The following is a 17,571-nucleotide window of genomic DNA, read 5'->3' as shown; positions in this document are numbered from 1 at the left end:
TGCTAGATAAATGAATGAATGAATGAATGAATAAGTAAATAAACAAATAAATAAATGAATAGATTATTAAATAAATAAATGAATAGATAAGTTATTAAATAAATAAATAAATAAATAGATAAATAAATAAACAAATGATAATGATAAAATAAAATAAAATAAAACAGAGTACGCGTAGTGTATTGTTTTACCATGATGAGCAATTCGTTGCTTTCATTTCTTCGCTTTTACATAACCTGACTATGTTGGAGGCGGGGGGAGTAGGGCTATGATTTCACCTTTTACATACTATATAACACTGTAAATAGAACACTATTATCCAAATACTATACTGGCTATTATACCCTCAACTATGTACATACGTCATCCGTGTACTAAACTTCTCGAGACTATTTGTTATTATGTGGATTGATATTGATTCGGACCACTTCACACATTAATGCCCCGACAGTGCAAACTCATTCACACCTTGTTTGCGAAGGTATTTCGGGATTGGAATACAATACGTGACATACGTCAGTGTTGAAGCAGATTTTCCAAATCGCCTTACATGGCGATTATGAATACGCAGATCAGAATAACTCCACATCTTATTCATCTAGCAGTGTTGATGTTTGGTCGAATAATTCTTTAGATACAGATGTGAAAACAGTGAAAACATAAGTAGATATCACACAAATACTCACACGCCCACACATTTAAAGGGATTATTTACCATTTGCAGATGAAACAAAAATCAAGCTTTAGTGCTTCAAATTACTCAGTAGTTCTGAAATGTGAGTTAGGGATAGAAACAACCAGTGTAATTAACTTAATAAGACTAGTATGATCAATGTTAAGTATTGTTAGATATACAAAATGTGAACAATAGTTAGAATAGAATTGTTTCTAAACTAAACCGTCTACAGTTATGGTTTAGTAAGAAAAATAGTGATATCTCCTTATGTTTTAGGCTTTATTGCAACATTTTCATATGGTAGGATGTTTTGCGATACAGCTGAACTACACATATGCATCAAATGTGATAACTCGAACATTTTTAAAATCACTGCTCCCAAAAGTAAACTGTAGGCCTACCTTTAATCATACACCAAACCTGAAAAGCGTTTACAATGTACTCAGTAAGTCGACTTCTCTGATTTGCATTATTCGTGATACATGGTGAAAACACACATTACATCCTATCCTGGTATTACAAGCAAGGAGGTATCATTCACAGTCCTATAGTGCAACTTCCTTTGCTCGACAGGTTTGAGTAAACATTGTTGAGAGAGAATGAGTGACAGAAGGTGGGGAGGGGAGTTGGGGTTGGAGTGCCAGACTGTACACATACCATATAACGTATTTTGCACGTACGGGGTTATTCAGTTAATGATGGATAGACATCATGCCTGAAGAGAGATTATGATTGGTGTTCCAGTCATAAAAGATCAAGATGTCAAAAGTTGTTGTTGAAGACCAGGTAATGTTATGAAGAATGATTGTATATACATGCTTACAAATATAATCTATGTCTCGTTAATGAGAGCGAAAAAAGGTTTCTATATCACGCACTTGCATTGGATATTTCAAGAATGTTGAATGATTGACGCATAAAAAGGGTCAATATTTGGTGTGGAAACCTCTGCTCTTGTGCATGCGAGGGCATTATACATCGCAAACAGCCGTGTCTAATGGTAGACGTTGGCGTGATAAAGCGGAATCAATATTGACTTTGTCCGGGGATGTCACAATTGTCGGACAAATATTTGGAATATCTCATTTTACAACAGGAGAATAGACATGCTCGTTGACGTAGATTCAGGATGAGAATAGAAAAAACAAATAATAATGCATAGTTACACTTAACTTTCCCAAGACACTGTCCTACCACTGATACATCTGGGTCTTGACCATGGTATTCCTTATAGATTCATTCTTATAATTTTCCTTTGTGGCAAGACATCAGAATTAATTCTCACTGTGAACATCATTTTGTTTGTTGAAATCGTGTGTACAGAACATCAAATTTTGTATGATATTACATTGGCACACACACACACGCATGTATATATATATATATATATATATATATATATATACAATATCATGTATTTATATCATGGTAGAACTTGTACACAGGACATGCTACGATGCTCTCTTGCTCTTCTGTCTTTTTTTTTGCTTTTTGTTTTCTGCCACATTTGGCCTACACACTTTTGTTACTAAATAAACGCGCGTGGTTTGGTCTTTAGCTTAGATCTTTTGACACAGGTTGTACAATAATTCATGAAGAGATATAATATACTGAATCTGCCTTGATCTCAAACAACAGGGAGCCACCTCCCTGCGCACGAGCTGCTTGTATAGAAGTCGTTCTGGTTTATTAATGAGCCGTGCGAGTTGGACACCACCTGAACCTGATAACGACTTCCGGTTCTGCGGGCATATAGTCATTTTAATAATAATGAGATTTTTGGGTCAACTATACATTATATTCCCTAACTCAATGAAGACAATGTAAACCTTGCTGGATTTTGGCGAGGGAGGGCGGACTTATTAGAGAAAGCAAAATGTGTTTGGGATCAGTGATGCACTGTTCGTTGCGCGATTTCTTCTGTGAACGTTGAAAGGGCTCACGTGAACCAGGGACTGTGTGAACCATAGAGAAACAATCTAGACCTTAGAGAGAGGTCAATTACTACGTACGGCAACTAGATGTGGCTGAAACTCATACTAACATTACTTCCATGAATGAGAATAATGCCCCATAGATTAGAAAGGGAAAAGGGAACATAAAATTCAGCTTTTCAAAGTTCTTCTTCAATGTGAAATGTCGATGAAATTCTTGTCAAAAATCGCTAACAATACGTTATAATCGTCTGTGACGTTCTGGCATTTTCAACAACAACAACAGCAACAAAAACAACAAAAACCATAGTATGATATTGCATGTACGTATATCTTTCCCCTTTGGCCCATTTACTAGATATTCATCTATCTATGGGTATGACAGAGGGCACAGCAGCATCATAACTTTTGCTGGACGCCTGAGTCTAAAAAGACTTGTTGACAATTTGAGTTATTGCTATGACAACCAGCCACCAAACAAACAATCATTGTTACTTTAATAGCTGTAATTACTGAAATTGGCAACCGTTGCAATAATTGTTACTGTAATAGATGCAATTACAGCATTCTCCGAACGTGTTGATTTGTATGTCAAGTATAGTCCCCATGAAACTGCAAGCATTATTTTCAAAATTGCGACAGACGTCAGCTAGAAAAAGAAATGGATAAACGCAGATGTAATTGTACAGTGGCAAATAGCAATGCTGCAATTTATTGTAACAGAACAATATTATTTAGATTTGCACCATTAACTTTGGTCTGGATCTTTCATTGCCTGTTTCCATCTCGTAGACGCCCCAACTCTAGATTCGACTGACAACGCTCCACTCGAAAATATTTATGAAGAACATGGAAAAAAAGACTATAGCTCATTAACATGTCTAGATATAAAAGAAAAAGTAGAATTATATTCGTATATATTGTTGCGTCTCTACACGAGGTCCCAGGTACGAGGTATAAGATTGCCTGATGTGTTAGGACCCATGTGTTAGTAGCGGTATAACGTACATAGACATGTGCCAACTCGGCCTACGGGGCAACTCGGCCTTTTAGCCACCTCGGTCTCCATCAAGAAAACCAAGGTCGCGTTTTTCACGACGCTAGCTCGAATCACTACCAAAATATAACGATCTCCTGCAGTGACCTGTCTATTCCTATAGCTGCATACAATCGTCTAGAAGGGCTTAACTTGGGTTATATCCACGATTAATCAATATTTCATGGATCAACAGAATTCTAAACTCGCCTATGAAGGTGCATTTCCTCACCGCTTGCATTTCAGGATAGGACCCTAACCTTTAATTTAGATTATTTTCTTTTCAGAATCTGTCATTATGATATCATTTCCACACAAACGTGAAGGCGCAAAATCATCAGTAGGGGGCCCAATTAGGTTTGCTTTTCACTCGACTCTTATCATGCTTATGGATCATTTTCATTTGTCGATTGAAATTTTGTTGTGCATACCGCGGCAGTAAAGTGTATATAGGCCAATAATCATTACCCGATAATTCTGCGATAATGATACTCTATTTTCAAGACATACATCGGTTGTGGTATGGCTATCATTTAAAATCATGTCGTGTTTTGATTATGAGCGCGATATCCTTGAAATTTGATCGAGGCTTTTATTCTAATTTTTCGGGACTTAACCTATCACAACGCGGAAATGAATTGCACAAGGATAACACAGAATGCTTACCTTCTTGCCATGGTTATCGGTCATCGTTTCCTCCCGTGTTTGTCTGAGAACGATGCAACGTCCGACCAGGGAGATGGAAAGAAAGCTCCCCGTTCCGAATTCACTTCAGTCCATGAGCTCCGACTCCAGATTTGTAGTTGTCTCGTGATCGCATCTTGCACGAAAAAGCCACCTGGAGAAATGCGTACGCGTTGGGCGAAAACTTGGCAGATGTATAGCCGGGAGTGGACACAATCAATAGGCATCGAAGCATGAGCAAGATCCTTGCTAAACCTGTCTTGAATTGAGCTATAAACTGAACTTCATTGTGAAGCTCGCTTGGCCGAACAGTGATCCTAGAGCACCTACATGTAGCACAAAGCCTCATCGATTATTTCGGTGAACGGGCGTTCCCTTTTATTTTTGTAACACGACGAATCACGCAAATCGTCTCGACCTGCCTGCTGGTAGATTCACTCCCTTCTGTCAACGTCTACACCTCGACCTGCTGTAGGGGATGGTAATAATATACATATGGGTATATATGGCTTCTGTTACCTGACAGGAAGTAAGTGGTAACTGCTATACGATTCAAAAACAGACAAACCTCACACAAGACACTGTCAAGGAAAGATCTACCAACCAAACGAGGAAATGACACCAATCTATTCTTATGTAAGAGGTCAGCTGATGCTGATCACTGATCTGTTTCTGAATGGGTCACGATCATACGCTCTCGATGATTTTACAAACCAAACAAGTTTTCCGTCAATTAAAAATAGTTTACCCGTCATGATGTTTATTTGTATAATAATGCACAAGTGTGCACTATCTCAGTATTTTTTTTCTTTCATGAGGAAAGAGTAACAATTAGTATCATACACTCGCTGGAAAGGATTTCAAAAAGATGTATTTTGTTACCTTACTTCACAAAGTAACACACACACGCACACATACATGTAACAAAATGTTAGATGGCTTCTTATTCCTTGTACTCTAATTCTCATTTGAATACAGCACTGCTCATTTCAACCAAAACTCGACAGTGATGGACCTTTGCAGCATACGAATCACTTACCTTGTTGTATAAATAAAAAGGCTCATGTTGAGATAACGTTTGCTTTCGAACGCCATAGTTTTGAATCATACTCAATATGATGAGCTAGACATCCATCTTTCTCACCGTATAACACTCGAGTGTTCGATGTGAAGAATCTTATGTCATCACTAAACAAGGAAGCATATCCCAACAGATAGCTCTCGCTCATCAAATGCCGCCAGGTCTCCAATCTCGTGTCAGATTTCACTGTTGTACATGTATCTATACTATTGATATGAGCCTGGTATAAGGAAACCAACGACCACCTGCTTAGCGCGCCTTGAGTTCTATAGGTCAGGTCTAGAACCTTACCTCCAAGCTTCCTCATAAATTATTTTCGTTCTTTAACGTGCGACAAATTATCATCACCGTTAACCGGAATTAATTCAAGAAAAGCACGGCCAACAGCAGAGCAGAATACTTCGGGAAAAAAAAAATCAGTGTTTGCCAACGTCCTTGAACGAAGCCACAAACAACCAACCATACATACAAACAAACAATCAAAACAGAGATACGGCAAGAATGTATAGAGAATTATGATATTTCATCATACACGGTATTATGCGCGTATCTGCACGTTGCAGAGAGAGAGGGAGAGAGAGGGGAGAGAGAGAACTTGTGAGGGGTTTTGGTGTGTTTGCCGGAGTGTGTAATGCCAGTCATAGAACGCCTACAAGGGCCAAGAGGGAAGGGCAAACACGCTGAACGACGTAACCATGGTAACCGCGCGTAACGTTTTGCGAGAGTGAAAGGAAAATATATTTCGGCAAATATTGAGCGTAAGAATGACAAAGACGGATGGCTTAAAAGGCACCAACTTTGTCTTAACTGTTTACTTTTCATTCTGGCCACAGACATGTTAGTGCCAGCATTAGTACAATGATGTTCATGCAGTCGATAGTATGAGTCCTCACAAGCGACTTTATACTCGGAGGTCCCGAAACAAGGAAAAAAAATGCAGCTCATTTTACAATGTACACAATACGACATCTGACTCTTGTCACGTGATGTCTATTTCATGTTTATTCATAGTTATATATATATATATATATATATATATATATATATATATATATATATATATATATATATATATAATCAAAATATGAAAGTTCTGCGTCGGTGTGTAGCAAATAGATATCAAGTGTAAAAGCAGTCGTATACAGAACACCGCAGGAGCCAAAAAAATTGGACTGACGTTTTGGTCAAAGACCTTAATTTATCAAAGTAAATCTGAACATAAACAATTTGATGCAAGAAACTAAGAAGACGCATAAGTTGCCAAGATACGGTTCAAACGTCTTCTCAATCGTAGCATCAAATTTCTTGGTTCCGTCGTGATGGTATGGAGAGTCGCAGAAGAAGTAAGGAAATAGTAATCAAAATATGAAAGTTCTGCGTCGGTGTGTAGCAATTGATGCGTCTCGTCCCCTAACAGGGGTCAGCATTTAGGGAATGAATTTGACCTGTATACTCTCCTCTTCTTCATAATATACTGTATATGACATGAAATATATCAACTAATTTTGATCGTATATTGTAACAACGCAATCTTATAAGCTTCAAACAAGCCCTCTCTGAGATAAATTCATCACATTCTATGAGATGGTCCTTTCCTATACCCCTTTCTTTGCTGGTCTATATCATCCAATTTACTTTCTCTTGATTATTATTCTTCCCTTTGTGTTTGATATTCTGCGTTGCTCCCCTGCAGTATCTCGCAGATTTCATTCACGTAGTCGATGGTTGTTCCTAATTCATTCGTGATTTGAAAAGAACAGCTTTTGCAAAAACTAATTGCCATATCTGTATGAATATAAATAAGTGGGTTAACGAAAAAATTCCACCTCAAGTCGTTGAAGTCAAAACATGAGGAAATAAAGATTTTAACACTAAAAATGTACATGGTAGGGCCTACTATTGATTTGTCTGTGTATTCGCTTATATCAACTCTTCTAGGTATCTTTCAACGCAATGACATCCTACCAATAACATACGACAATAGAAGTAATAAATCAATAAAAGCGTGCAAATGTTTATTTGTTCCATTGTACGTTGATCTCGACTTGCACTAAGTAGAATTTTGTTTTCTTATCAAGCACGTTTAAAGAACAAAAGTTATGTGTGGTAAACTACACGGAATATCATTTCAGCTTCAGTTCTGACATCTGAAAGTTCACCCGTTCGATTTCGGGTGAGCTATGTCGGGCATAGTATTGCTGGGCACGAATTGGGGCCTCGAGTCTAGCGCCACCTATAAAGCAAAATGCGTATAGGTTCCCTTTGTCGGTGCGAAGAGTTACTGTAAACCCAGATGTTCGTCAGCGGAGAAGATATTGAGGTTTCATGAGGCCGCTTTGATTCAATCTGAAAAAAAAATATTGTAATATGTAATTTGTATTGACATAATAATTATGAAGAGTTAGATCGCAAAACGAATTAGCTACTTGATTCGTGTTAATTTTAGATATTTTCAGTTAAAGCTGCTAAAAACAGAGGAAAATAGTGGAACATTAAGGTTTAGTCATATTATCTTCAAGAATGTTCCTTGTAACAAGTGAAGTATCGTTGGAAAGGTTTTTATTTTGCTCTATCTGATTATGGACTTTCTTTAGAATTAAAAAAGGCACTTAATCCGTCTCGCTATCAAACTCTTCATATACCATCTTAGAAATGCTGTGTCATCAGTCGTCACGGAAGACACATAGGCCTACGGCCATGAAAACTGTAAGCCTATACATTGTTCTTACAAAAGTGACTGCCGCACGTTGACAGGATGAAACATCATACTATTCGTGAAACTATTTCATTATCTACAGAATCTTGCAATGAATGCAAAATAAAGTGTATAAAGCACAATATCTTCAGCGATGCTGTTGGGCCTCAAACATGATGTCTTGAGTCTCAACTAGATTTGCTAATAAACTTCCTTAATCTACTCAAAACTCTCTTTAAGTGTCGAATTCTACCGTCTGTCTGTATTAGGTGCTTAAGAAACAGTAATGTTCTATCAAATTTTATTTGTGGTTTTTGGTATAGATAGGACGAGAATAAAGATGAAGAGGAGAAAAGATGCAACAGAAGTTGTCAGAAGTGGAAGAAGAGATGGATTTGAAGGAGGAGAAGGAGGAGGCTGAGGAAGTGGAGGAAGAAGAGATGGAGAAGGACAGGAGAAGATGTTATAATGATAATGAGGAAGGGAGAAGGATGAGGAGGGATGATAACCGAAGAGCTAGAGGGAGGAGGTAATAATCATTAGTACATTTTAATAGATGCTATTTCACTATAGCTCTATTTCATTGTCATGGCCATTGAATTCATGAAATCACCGTTATCCTCTCTTGACATTGACCTTGTTTGTAAAGTGCTTTGACAGACGTATAATTCCCTACACTATTCTGGACGAATCAGAGTACAACCACACACAACATAGGCCCTTCATAGTGTGTGTGGTTTTAGGATTGATGCTCGGTGGTTATTTTTCCAGCAGCCCAGCTGCCAGTAAAACCCCTGCCGACTCCACCAACGCACGCATCCATTCATTATCATCGCGTCGCAGATTTCCTGCCATAGCTAGAGTGCAGAACTTCACACCGAAAGCCCGTGGCGTGCCGCGCCGCATCGCACCGTCGTGATCGTGTACGTACAACGTCTGTACGTGTGTGCATGTGTCGCCGCGACAGTGGTCGAAAGAGAGGCAGTAGGTAGCCAAGATGAGGTTTCGGGCGAAGAGGTGTGTCCTGTTGCTGACTCTCTGTGTAGCTATATTTTTCATGCTGAGAACGCTTCTTTTCATCCCGGAAATGTCTGAGGATGATGATAGACATGGCCTTGATACAAATCAAAAACACCGGAAAGAGGTAAGTACTGAGTATAGGTTTGATTTTCATTCTGGCCGTTTCAGTGTCACCTCAGTCCCACGCGAATGTATTTGTGTGTGGTTGCACGTTCATCTTATGTAGAACATACATACGAATCTTTTACTACTTTAATACTTGGGAAGATGCCGCGGCGACGCCGTTAATCTTCCACTTCCCACCCTTAATTCGTTTCCTTTCAGTGGTCTTTTGTTGTCACTTTTGTCTTTAGTGTATTTTGTTACAGTTGGCTGTGACATTAAATGTTGTGGGACTTGCAAATTTAAACATGCCAACTACTATAACTAGGTAGAGAGAGTAGAGAGGGAGAGATAGAAAGAAAAAAAAATAATCACATTTTGTGAGTGCTGTCATGTCATCAGCTTGCAAAACATATCTTTCACTCAATTAAGTCTGAATTATATATCAATGTGCTCAAACCAGATCACTGTTTAGTGGACCACACAGAAAATACAAATACAAATAGAAGGGTTCTACTCTATGTTTTACATCTGTAATGCAGCAGTCAAATTAAAATTCCATTTTATTTGGGTCACGCCTCATGGCCACTTTGGCCTTGACTCTCATTTTTTTATTTATGCATTTGTTTTTTGAGGAAGCATCTGGGCTAGTTATGGGGGCATCAAGGCCAAAATTTATTTACTTTTTTTTTTTCTCTTTCACCAACATTAATTTGATTGGCGTGTTTTTGACTGGCAACAAAAGTTACCAATTGTTTTAGGATGTGATACTGTACGTAGTGGTACCTTGATATTTATTTAATGAAAATGCTAGGGGAAATGGAGTAGTTTAGACCACATTCTTGAAGAAAAATATAGTTATGTGTGTGTTAATGCAGGATCTTTGCAGAGACGCAGAAAATTTACTTTTTTGTCTTCAAACTTATTAGATTTCATAGTAGTTACTTTTACCAGAGAAGGGTCACTGCCAGGAGTGGTCTTAAACGAGCTCTGAATTTTGGAAAGTCATTGCGACCAGTTGGTGGGGCATCACGCCATTGGCCTTGCCTCATGGCCTCAGAGTATTTTGAGCCCTGGTAATGTACCTGGATTAATAACTGCATAAAATAAATGCTGATATTTGATTTTTAAGATATCTTGTAGGGGTTTTTTTTTTTTGTTGTTGTTGTTGTTGTTGTTGTTGTTGTTATAGCAAGAAACCAAAACAGCAACAATAAAAACACTCCTAGTGTTTTGCAGTATATAACAAACGATGTAAATGAGAAATAAAAGTAAACCATGTCCTTATGTCAATGGTGCATGCTGCAGCATATGAGAAGACTTGTTTGTCTATCATGGCCTTCTTTTTTTCTTTTCTTTGTTTGATAGTCTTGCACACAGATTTTCATCACCTCTCTATGTAAGACAGATGAATTAGAATATGATTATATGAACATTGATTTTGGAACTTAGATGGTTAACCTAATGTGCCTAATGAATGTCAAGTTTACTTTTTGAACACAGTAAAACTTGATTTTGTAAAAGGAAATTGATACTGTTTATTTACTAGCTTTAAAAAAGAATAGTAATTTGTATATTTCTTATCTTGTAATATTTTCTTTTCTTGATGCACTGTTCACTTTGCACTGACTGGCAAAGCAGTTTGAAATACAGATGCCTGGATATGGATCGTACAGTTCACTCAAAAAAAAATAAATTAAGAAATGAAGATGTTATCAACTGACAACTATTCCATTGTTTGTTACTTTTTTGCACAAAAATATCACAAAAATCATAATTGTGGTCCACAATAGCAACTACGGCTCTATCCCGCTGAAAGTCATTATTGCCAGGCTATTGGAGCTCAAGTAAAAATTTGATGTGCATAAAATGCAAGTTGCTCTCCTTGATCTCATATTAAAAATGAAATTTGGTGAAGATATGGATATACATTTGTAGGTCAGAGTGAATGGGACACTTGGGAAGCCATGACTTCATCATCTCATCCCATTGACATTTTATTAATTAATATATGTATGTATATGTATACATACTCACATTCGTACTCAATGCTTGACATTAGCAGTGACCCGATCGGGCAACTAGGACTCAAATGGATTGTTATGTTTCCTTTTATTTTTGCTCAATATATTTCATTTTTGGGCCACCAAAATTTCAAAATTAAAGATTTCAGTGGTCTGAAGAAGCCACCAGAAAAAACAAAACAAAACAAAACACAAACAAACAAAGTTAGCATTGAGCCCTGAAGTATATATCACATGTGTATAACCTACATTTGTATTTAACTATACATAGATCTGGTTTCAATAAAACTGCCATAATTATTCTTTGTTAGATGTTGCTTTGTTGGGAAAACCAACTTGAACATGATGTGGATTCCACACTAAATGTCATCTATACCAAAACTTTATAAAGATCTGTGAAGTTCAAGACATATTTAATGCCCATAGTCTACCTTTACTGAGTACATTTTTTTTTTCAAAGAGCTGAGCAATATATTGTCCCAACAATTTAAATACTTCATATTTCTCTTCACCTCAACACAAACTTTACATCATGCACTTACGGAATATGATGTTAACTTTATTGCTAGGCATGCTGTAAAACCAGATATTTTTGGTGTGCATGAAACTTTCACAAATTTTGCTAGGAGCAAAGATTCATAAAAGTTAAATGTGTGAATACACAAAAGTTTTGTTCTATACCATGCACTGAATGCTAGTACAGCTGTACATGTATTACAACAAGGTAATTTTCAATGGTTGGCAGTTTATGAAAATTTGCACTGCAAATGTTTGTGATTTTGCAGTAGCCAACTTCCTTCCCTTCAATGTGGAAAGGGACCTTGGTATTCTTTGTGTTGCTATATAATGATTTCCAGTCCTGTGGTTTCACTCTGAAGAATTTATGCCTCACTCATGAAAAACATGTTTTTTCTTGTTATTCTCTGCAAATCTTCATATCAAGTTTCATTTCAGACTTTGAAACTGAGAAATGGGGGGGGGGGGAGGGAATGGTGTTGAAGGAAAGTGATACTAAGAAGTAGCCCGACCAGACGACATGCGAAGCACGTTTTTACAGCGACTGGGCTGTGTATAGTTAACCTAGAAGTGAAGTGAAATATACTTATTGTATTTCCTAAACTCAGGATTTGCAAATAACCTCACATTTTGTTGTTGCCTTTCACTAGGCATATTGCTCTAATACTGGGTTACATGTGAATCATTCTATGTCTGACCATTTTCTTCATGATATAAATGAAATAGTAGGGAGCCCATTGGCTTCATTGTCTATGTGGCAGGAAATGTAATCAGTTGTAAGCACTCAGGACTATCAAATGTCATCACTGCCAACATCAAACATTCTCACAAATTATTTGACTGCACTGAGCAGTGTTTAATATGATCTGCAGTCTGCATGACTTGCAATGAGTTAGACTGGATGTAATGAACGACACCCTTCCTGTCATTGTATTTAAATCTCACTGCCAGATGATAATCTTATAAAATCACCCTCCCCCTGTACCAGAAAAACCATGTTACTGATCAATGATTGGTAATCTCCTTAAAAAAATAAATAAAAAATAAATTTAAAAATGTGATAATTTGCTCTTATTCTTGCAATTCTGTAGTAATTTGAGTTGAAAGATGGTACTTTTTATTTACTGTAAAAGTGGATATTTTCACGTGAGTAATATTTTGCGCTTGGGCGGGTTAGATACACCAAGTTTGCATGTTTTTAATTCTGCGGAATCAAGAGCTCAACTACTGGAACTTATAAAATGGCAAGCGATGATAATCTTTAATTCACGCTCCCCCTGTACCAGAAAAACCATGACAGATGTTACTGGTCAGTGATTGGTAATCTCCTTAAAAGAAAATAAATAAATAAAAAATAAAAAATAAAAAAGATTAAAAAATGTGATAATTTGCTCTTATTCTTGCAATTCTGTAGTAATTTGAGTTGAAAGATGGTACTTTTTATTTACTGTAAAAGTGGATATTTTCACGTGAGTATTAATATTTTGCGCTTGGGCGGGTTAGATACGCTAAGTTTGCATGTTTTTAATTCTGTGGAATCAAGAGCTCAACTACTGGAACTTATAAAATGGCAAGCGATGATAATCTTTAATTCACGCTCCCCCTGTACCAGAAAAACCATGACAGATGTTACTGGTCAGTAATTGGTAATCTCCTTAAAAGAAAATAGATAAATAAAAAATAAAAAATAAAAAAGATTTTAAAATGTGATAATTTGCTCTTATTCTTGCAATTCTGTAGTAATTTGAGTTGAAAGATGGTACTTTTTATTTACTGTAAAAGTGGATATTTTCACATGAGTATTAATATTTTGCGCTTGGGCGGGTTAGATACGCTAAGTTTGCATGTTTTTAATTATGTGGAATCAAGAGCTCAACTACTGGAACTTATAAAATGGCAAGCGATGATAATCTTTAATTCACCCTCCCGCTGTACCAGAAAAACCATGTTACTGGTCGATGATTGGTCCCCTCTGCAGAAAAGGTCAAATTTGTATTAGCATAAAGCACATCTCCATGGAATACTAGTAATCATGGGGAAAGAAACCTACTAAATTGCATTCGACTACATACTTGTACTTTCATAGATGCAGTAGTGTGCTGCCATGATTTGGAAGTTTTGACATGGTCTTTACACTGTTCAAGTTACATGTAACACTGTATGCAGTTGGGTAGGAAATTGTGTTTCAGTACGGCAGTTGTTTCAAAACAATGGCATGAAACAATCTCACAGACCTTGTGTGTAAATTGTGAAAGTGCAATCACCCTAGCATACATGTAGGCCAATTTAAAGTTTAAAGGTATGAATCTTGTGATAATGGCATAATATATGTTGTATATGGACCTGTTTTCAACAAAATGATTTGCTTTCACTGTGATGGGGGTGGATTGTTGTCACTGATGATACCAGGTATTTAATTCCTGCCAACTACTATTCCTAGATATATGATAAGAACCTTCCTACATGTACTTTATAAGGAAAGAAAAAGCTTTTTGTTTTTCTTGCCCCTTGTTTTTCCTACTTTTGCGAACACCTGTTCGTATCGTACAAATGAGATACCCTAGGTAAAAATTCCTCGCACAGTATTTATAATCTTTTCAGATTTATTTTTATCATTAAATGTCAGGGTTGGTGGGTATGGAATATTACAGTTTTGAATAAATGGAGTGCATTATGTTAATACTATTCAAAATGGAATGGTGCGCTGTATTGTATGGTGTATTGACCTGTAGAGCACAAACTTAGTTACAGCAGATAAAGTAGACTCAATGCCATATTGTTGAACTTTATTGCTTTCTTACATATATCTAATCATTTGTGACATACTCATGTTTCATCAAAACTGCTCTTTGAATGACACGCACAATCGCAATTTCACATTATATGGTAACGGTTCTTGCAAGCACTGTACAGTAATTTAGGGGTCTGACACAAAAATCAAAAGAAGAGCAACTCTTATAGTCATTGTAATAGGGGCTATGAAATTACTCTGGTAGATAGTTTCTCTAATATTTATAAGTGACTTGCCCAAAATTGAATGTAAAAGGTTGTTTCTTTACATGTATGACTTCCTTCTTTGTACACCGGTGTTTGAATAGTTTGGCATACACTGTATGACAGCATAACTGAATAAATTTGAGATGCATTAATCTTGAAACTGCAATTTGTTATGACAACTGTGTGGGATTAGTTTTACTTTATGATGTATAAAATCCTGATCTACCTGGATGTGAATCTCATGGTACATAAAATTGATTTTTATCAGTTCTACTGCAGATCTCCAGCTTTCGAAAACTTTGTGAACATGCAAGTATGTTTACTTCATATGATGTTTGAAGTATTGTGTAATAATAGGAGGCATGGCTACCAGAATGTACAGTAGAGCAAGTATAATAAAAGTGACCAATGGCACTCTTTACTCATTTTTCTTTGCTCTGCATTGACTAGTAAATATGAAACCCCAAGTGATGCCTCAAATGTGGAGATTAAAATGAATACACTGTACTTTCCATGAACTTAGTGGAAAGAGCCGCTTGCATGGTATGTCGAAGTGACAGTGGCCTGAAGTCCTTGAATTTCTATCATTTTTGTTTTAAATAACAGTCAGTATTTATTGTCTAGACATGTAGTGTACATAAAATTGACAATGTGTATGTATGTCTGAGTGTACCATGTCAGTATGTCCACAAACATGTGCAGAAAGAAAAGACAATTAACACATTTGGAAGCACCAAAAACATATTGTCATCTTGAAGTCTTGAAACACCCAAGGTGCCACAAGTGGAGTGTTACTCATGGAATTGACTGTCTAATCTTTTTTTTAAAAAACCCATTTATCTAAAAGATGCTCCCTCCAATGGCATCAGTATCAATAGTAGTCCAACTCGTTAGTCATATGACAGATTTTGTATTTCTGCAGTGTTAGAAATTTCAGTTGTATCGTAAATATCACTTCTAGTATGAACCACAGTTGAAAGTCTGGCAGATCAAAGTCTGTGAGCTCCTTTTGTGTATGTGTGTGAGATTGTTGTGTCAGCTGTTCAAATATCAATAATGGTGTTGAAACACAAACCGTTTCCTCTATAGAGATCACCAGGCTGTTGCCTCGTCAGTGTGGGTTTCAGATTTAGCGGATAACTCGTCTGAAACCATGTTTCAGAAACATTCCCTATGGTTGTACAACTTTGTTTAGCTCTGAGATGAATACACTTCATGACAGCTGACTGCTAATAGACATTCCACATGACAACTTTGTCATTGATAATTTCAAGGTCCATCCATTTGAATGTGACTTCCTGTATATATGCTGTTATTTTTGCGTACAGATATTTTCATGCATGAGGAGGTTACAGACTTAGTTTTTCGCGAATTGACTATGCTATCATGAATACACTATTACCCTAGAGCATGGCGACATTTTTGTGTTTTGTTAGATTCATGATCCAACTGTGATTCGCAAACTTTGCCAAAACTAAACCCTTGCGAAAATAACAGCTTAAATACACTATACAGTATGAAACGTGTACAGGAGCTCTAGACGAGATGAAAATTGCATGCAGACAAGTCTGCAAAAAGTCTCACGTTTTGCTCCAAAAATGTTTCCTAGATTAATTAACAAATGATATTTTTTGCCAATGTGAAAGCACTCCAGGTTTCTACTACAATGTAATATGAAATAATTATATTTATAGCTTTTTAAAACTTTGTTCTCCCTGTATAAGTAATGCACAGTATGCAATGTGTAATATGTTTGATATTTTTTTGTTGTTTTGTGGTACCAGGTATGTAGTCCATTCTATTTTTACCAGGAGGGAATAGCTTTATTCTCATCTCCATAGCACTTTATCATGTTGATCTTATGATTTGCATGACATTTCATGGTCATGTATAATCATGTGTGTGTGTGTGTGTGTGTGTGTGTGTGTGTGTGCATGTGTTTGATTGGACTAAACCAGAAAATTTTAGCTTCTGCTAGGAAGCTTTGGCATGGAGAACTGGAAACTTTCCATGAAATTTTTACATATTTTCATCAAAGACCTCGAGACATTCCCGTCCCTGTCATGAGACCAACCTACTTTGAAGAGAAGCCACTCTTAATCACTGAGATCTGGAACACATGACTTTGTGCAAAACCTCCATTAGTTAATTTCTCCTTTGGACTACCTCCCACCCACATCAGTAAAGGCTTGCTTGAGTCCTGTTTGTAGATAATAATAGGATGACTTAGTAACATGTGATCAAGTCAGAGTGTAGGAAATATTACACAGCTATTACTCACTGAACTGTCTGAGAAAAGGTCGTGAACTCATGTTGTGTCATGGACGTTATACTGTTACAGGAAACTGGTACATAGTTTGACAAATGTGTTCAAAATCCTCTGCATCTATTTAAAGCAATCAATCATGTTAGATCTGGTGAGAATCTAATAAACTTTGTTTGGAGTGATTTACTCATAAATTTAATGACAATATATAGCAGCTCATATCTCATTGATTATCCCAGGTTATATTTCTCATATGGACAGTGCAATCAAAAAAGAAGAAAGAAAAAAGAACATAGATTTCATCTTAACTATACTTGAAGCAATTCAATTTAATTCAGCTCAATTCAGTTTATTTTCATTTCATTTTCTTCCTCAAGAGAGCATTATAACATAATATAAAAATATCACCAATAATCTTCAGTACGCAGTAGTTGACTGTACAATAAAAAATGAGGTAATCAATAAATTAAACCAAAACCAATTGAATTAAACCAAAACCAATTAAATCAAACCAAACTTGTTACATTATCCATGCTCTGA

General features: G+C 36.5%; 1 protein-coding gene across 1 annotated transcript in view; it reads left to right on the top strand.

Annotated features, from left to right (window-relative positions):
• The first annotated feature begins 9,103 nt into the window (after nucleotides 1–9,103).
• The window catches only part of LOC139739182 (N-acetylgalactosaminyltransferase 7-like), a 31,593-nt gene continuing 23,125 nt past the window's right edge, over nucleotides 9,104–17,571 (top strand). Inside the window, exon 1 of the mRNA XM_071649800.1 lies at nucleotides 9,104–9,250. Coding sequence (XP_071505901.1) covers nucleotides 9,104–9,250 — 147 coding nt within the window. The remainder of the gene's footprint in view (nucleotides 9,251–17,571) is intronic.

This window comes from Diadema antillarum, unplaced genomic scaffold, assembly GCF_040938485.1.
Source record: "Diadema antillarum isolate AM-2024a unplaced genomic scaffold, OU_Dant_1.0 scf00000029, whole genome shotgun sequence".
Taxonomy (NCBI): Eukaryota; Metazoa; Echinodermata; class Echinoidea; order Diadematoida; family Diadematidae; genus Diadema; species Diadema antillarum.
Note: the sequence above shows the minus strand (reverse complement) of the source record. Positions and strands in the feature narration are given on the sequence as shown.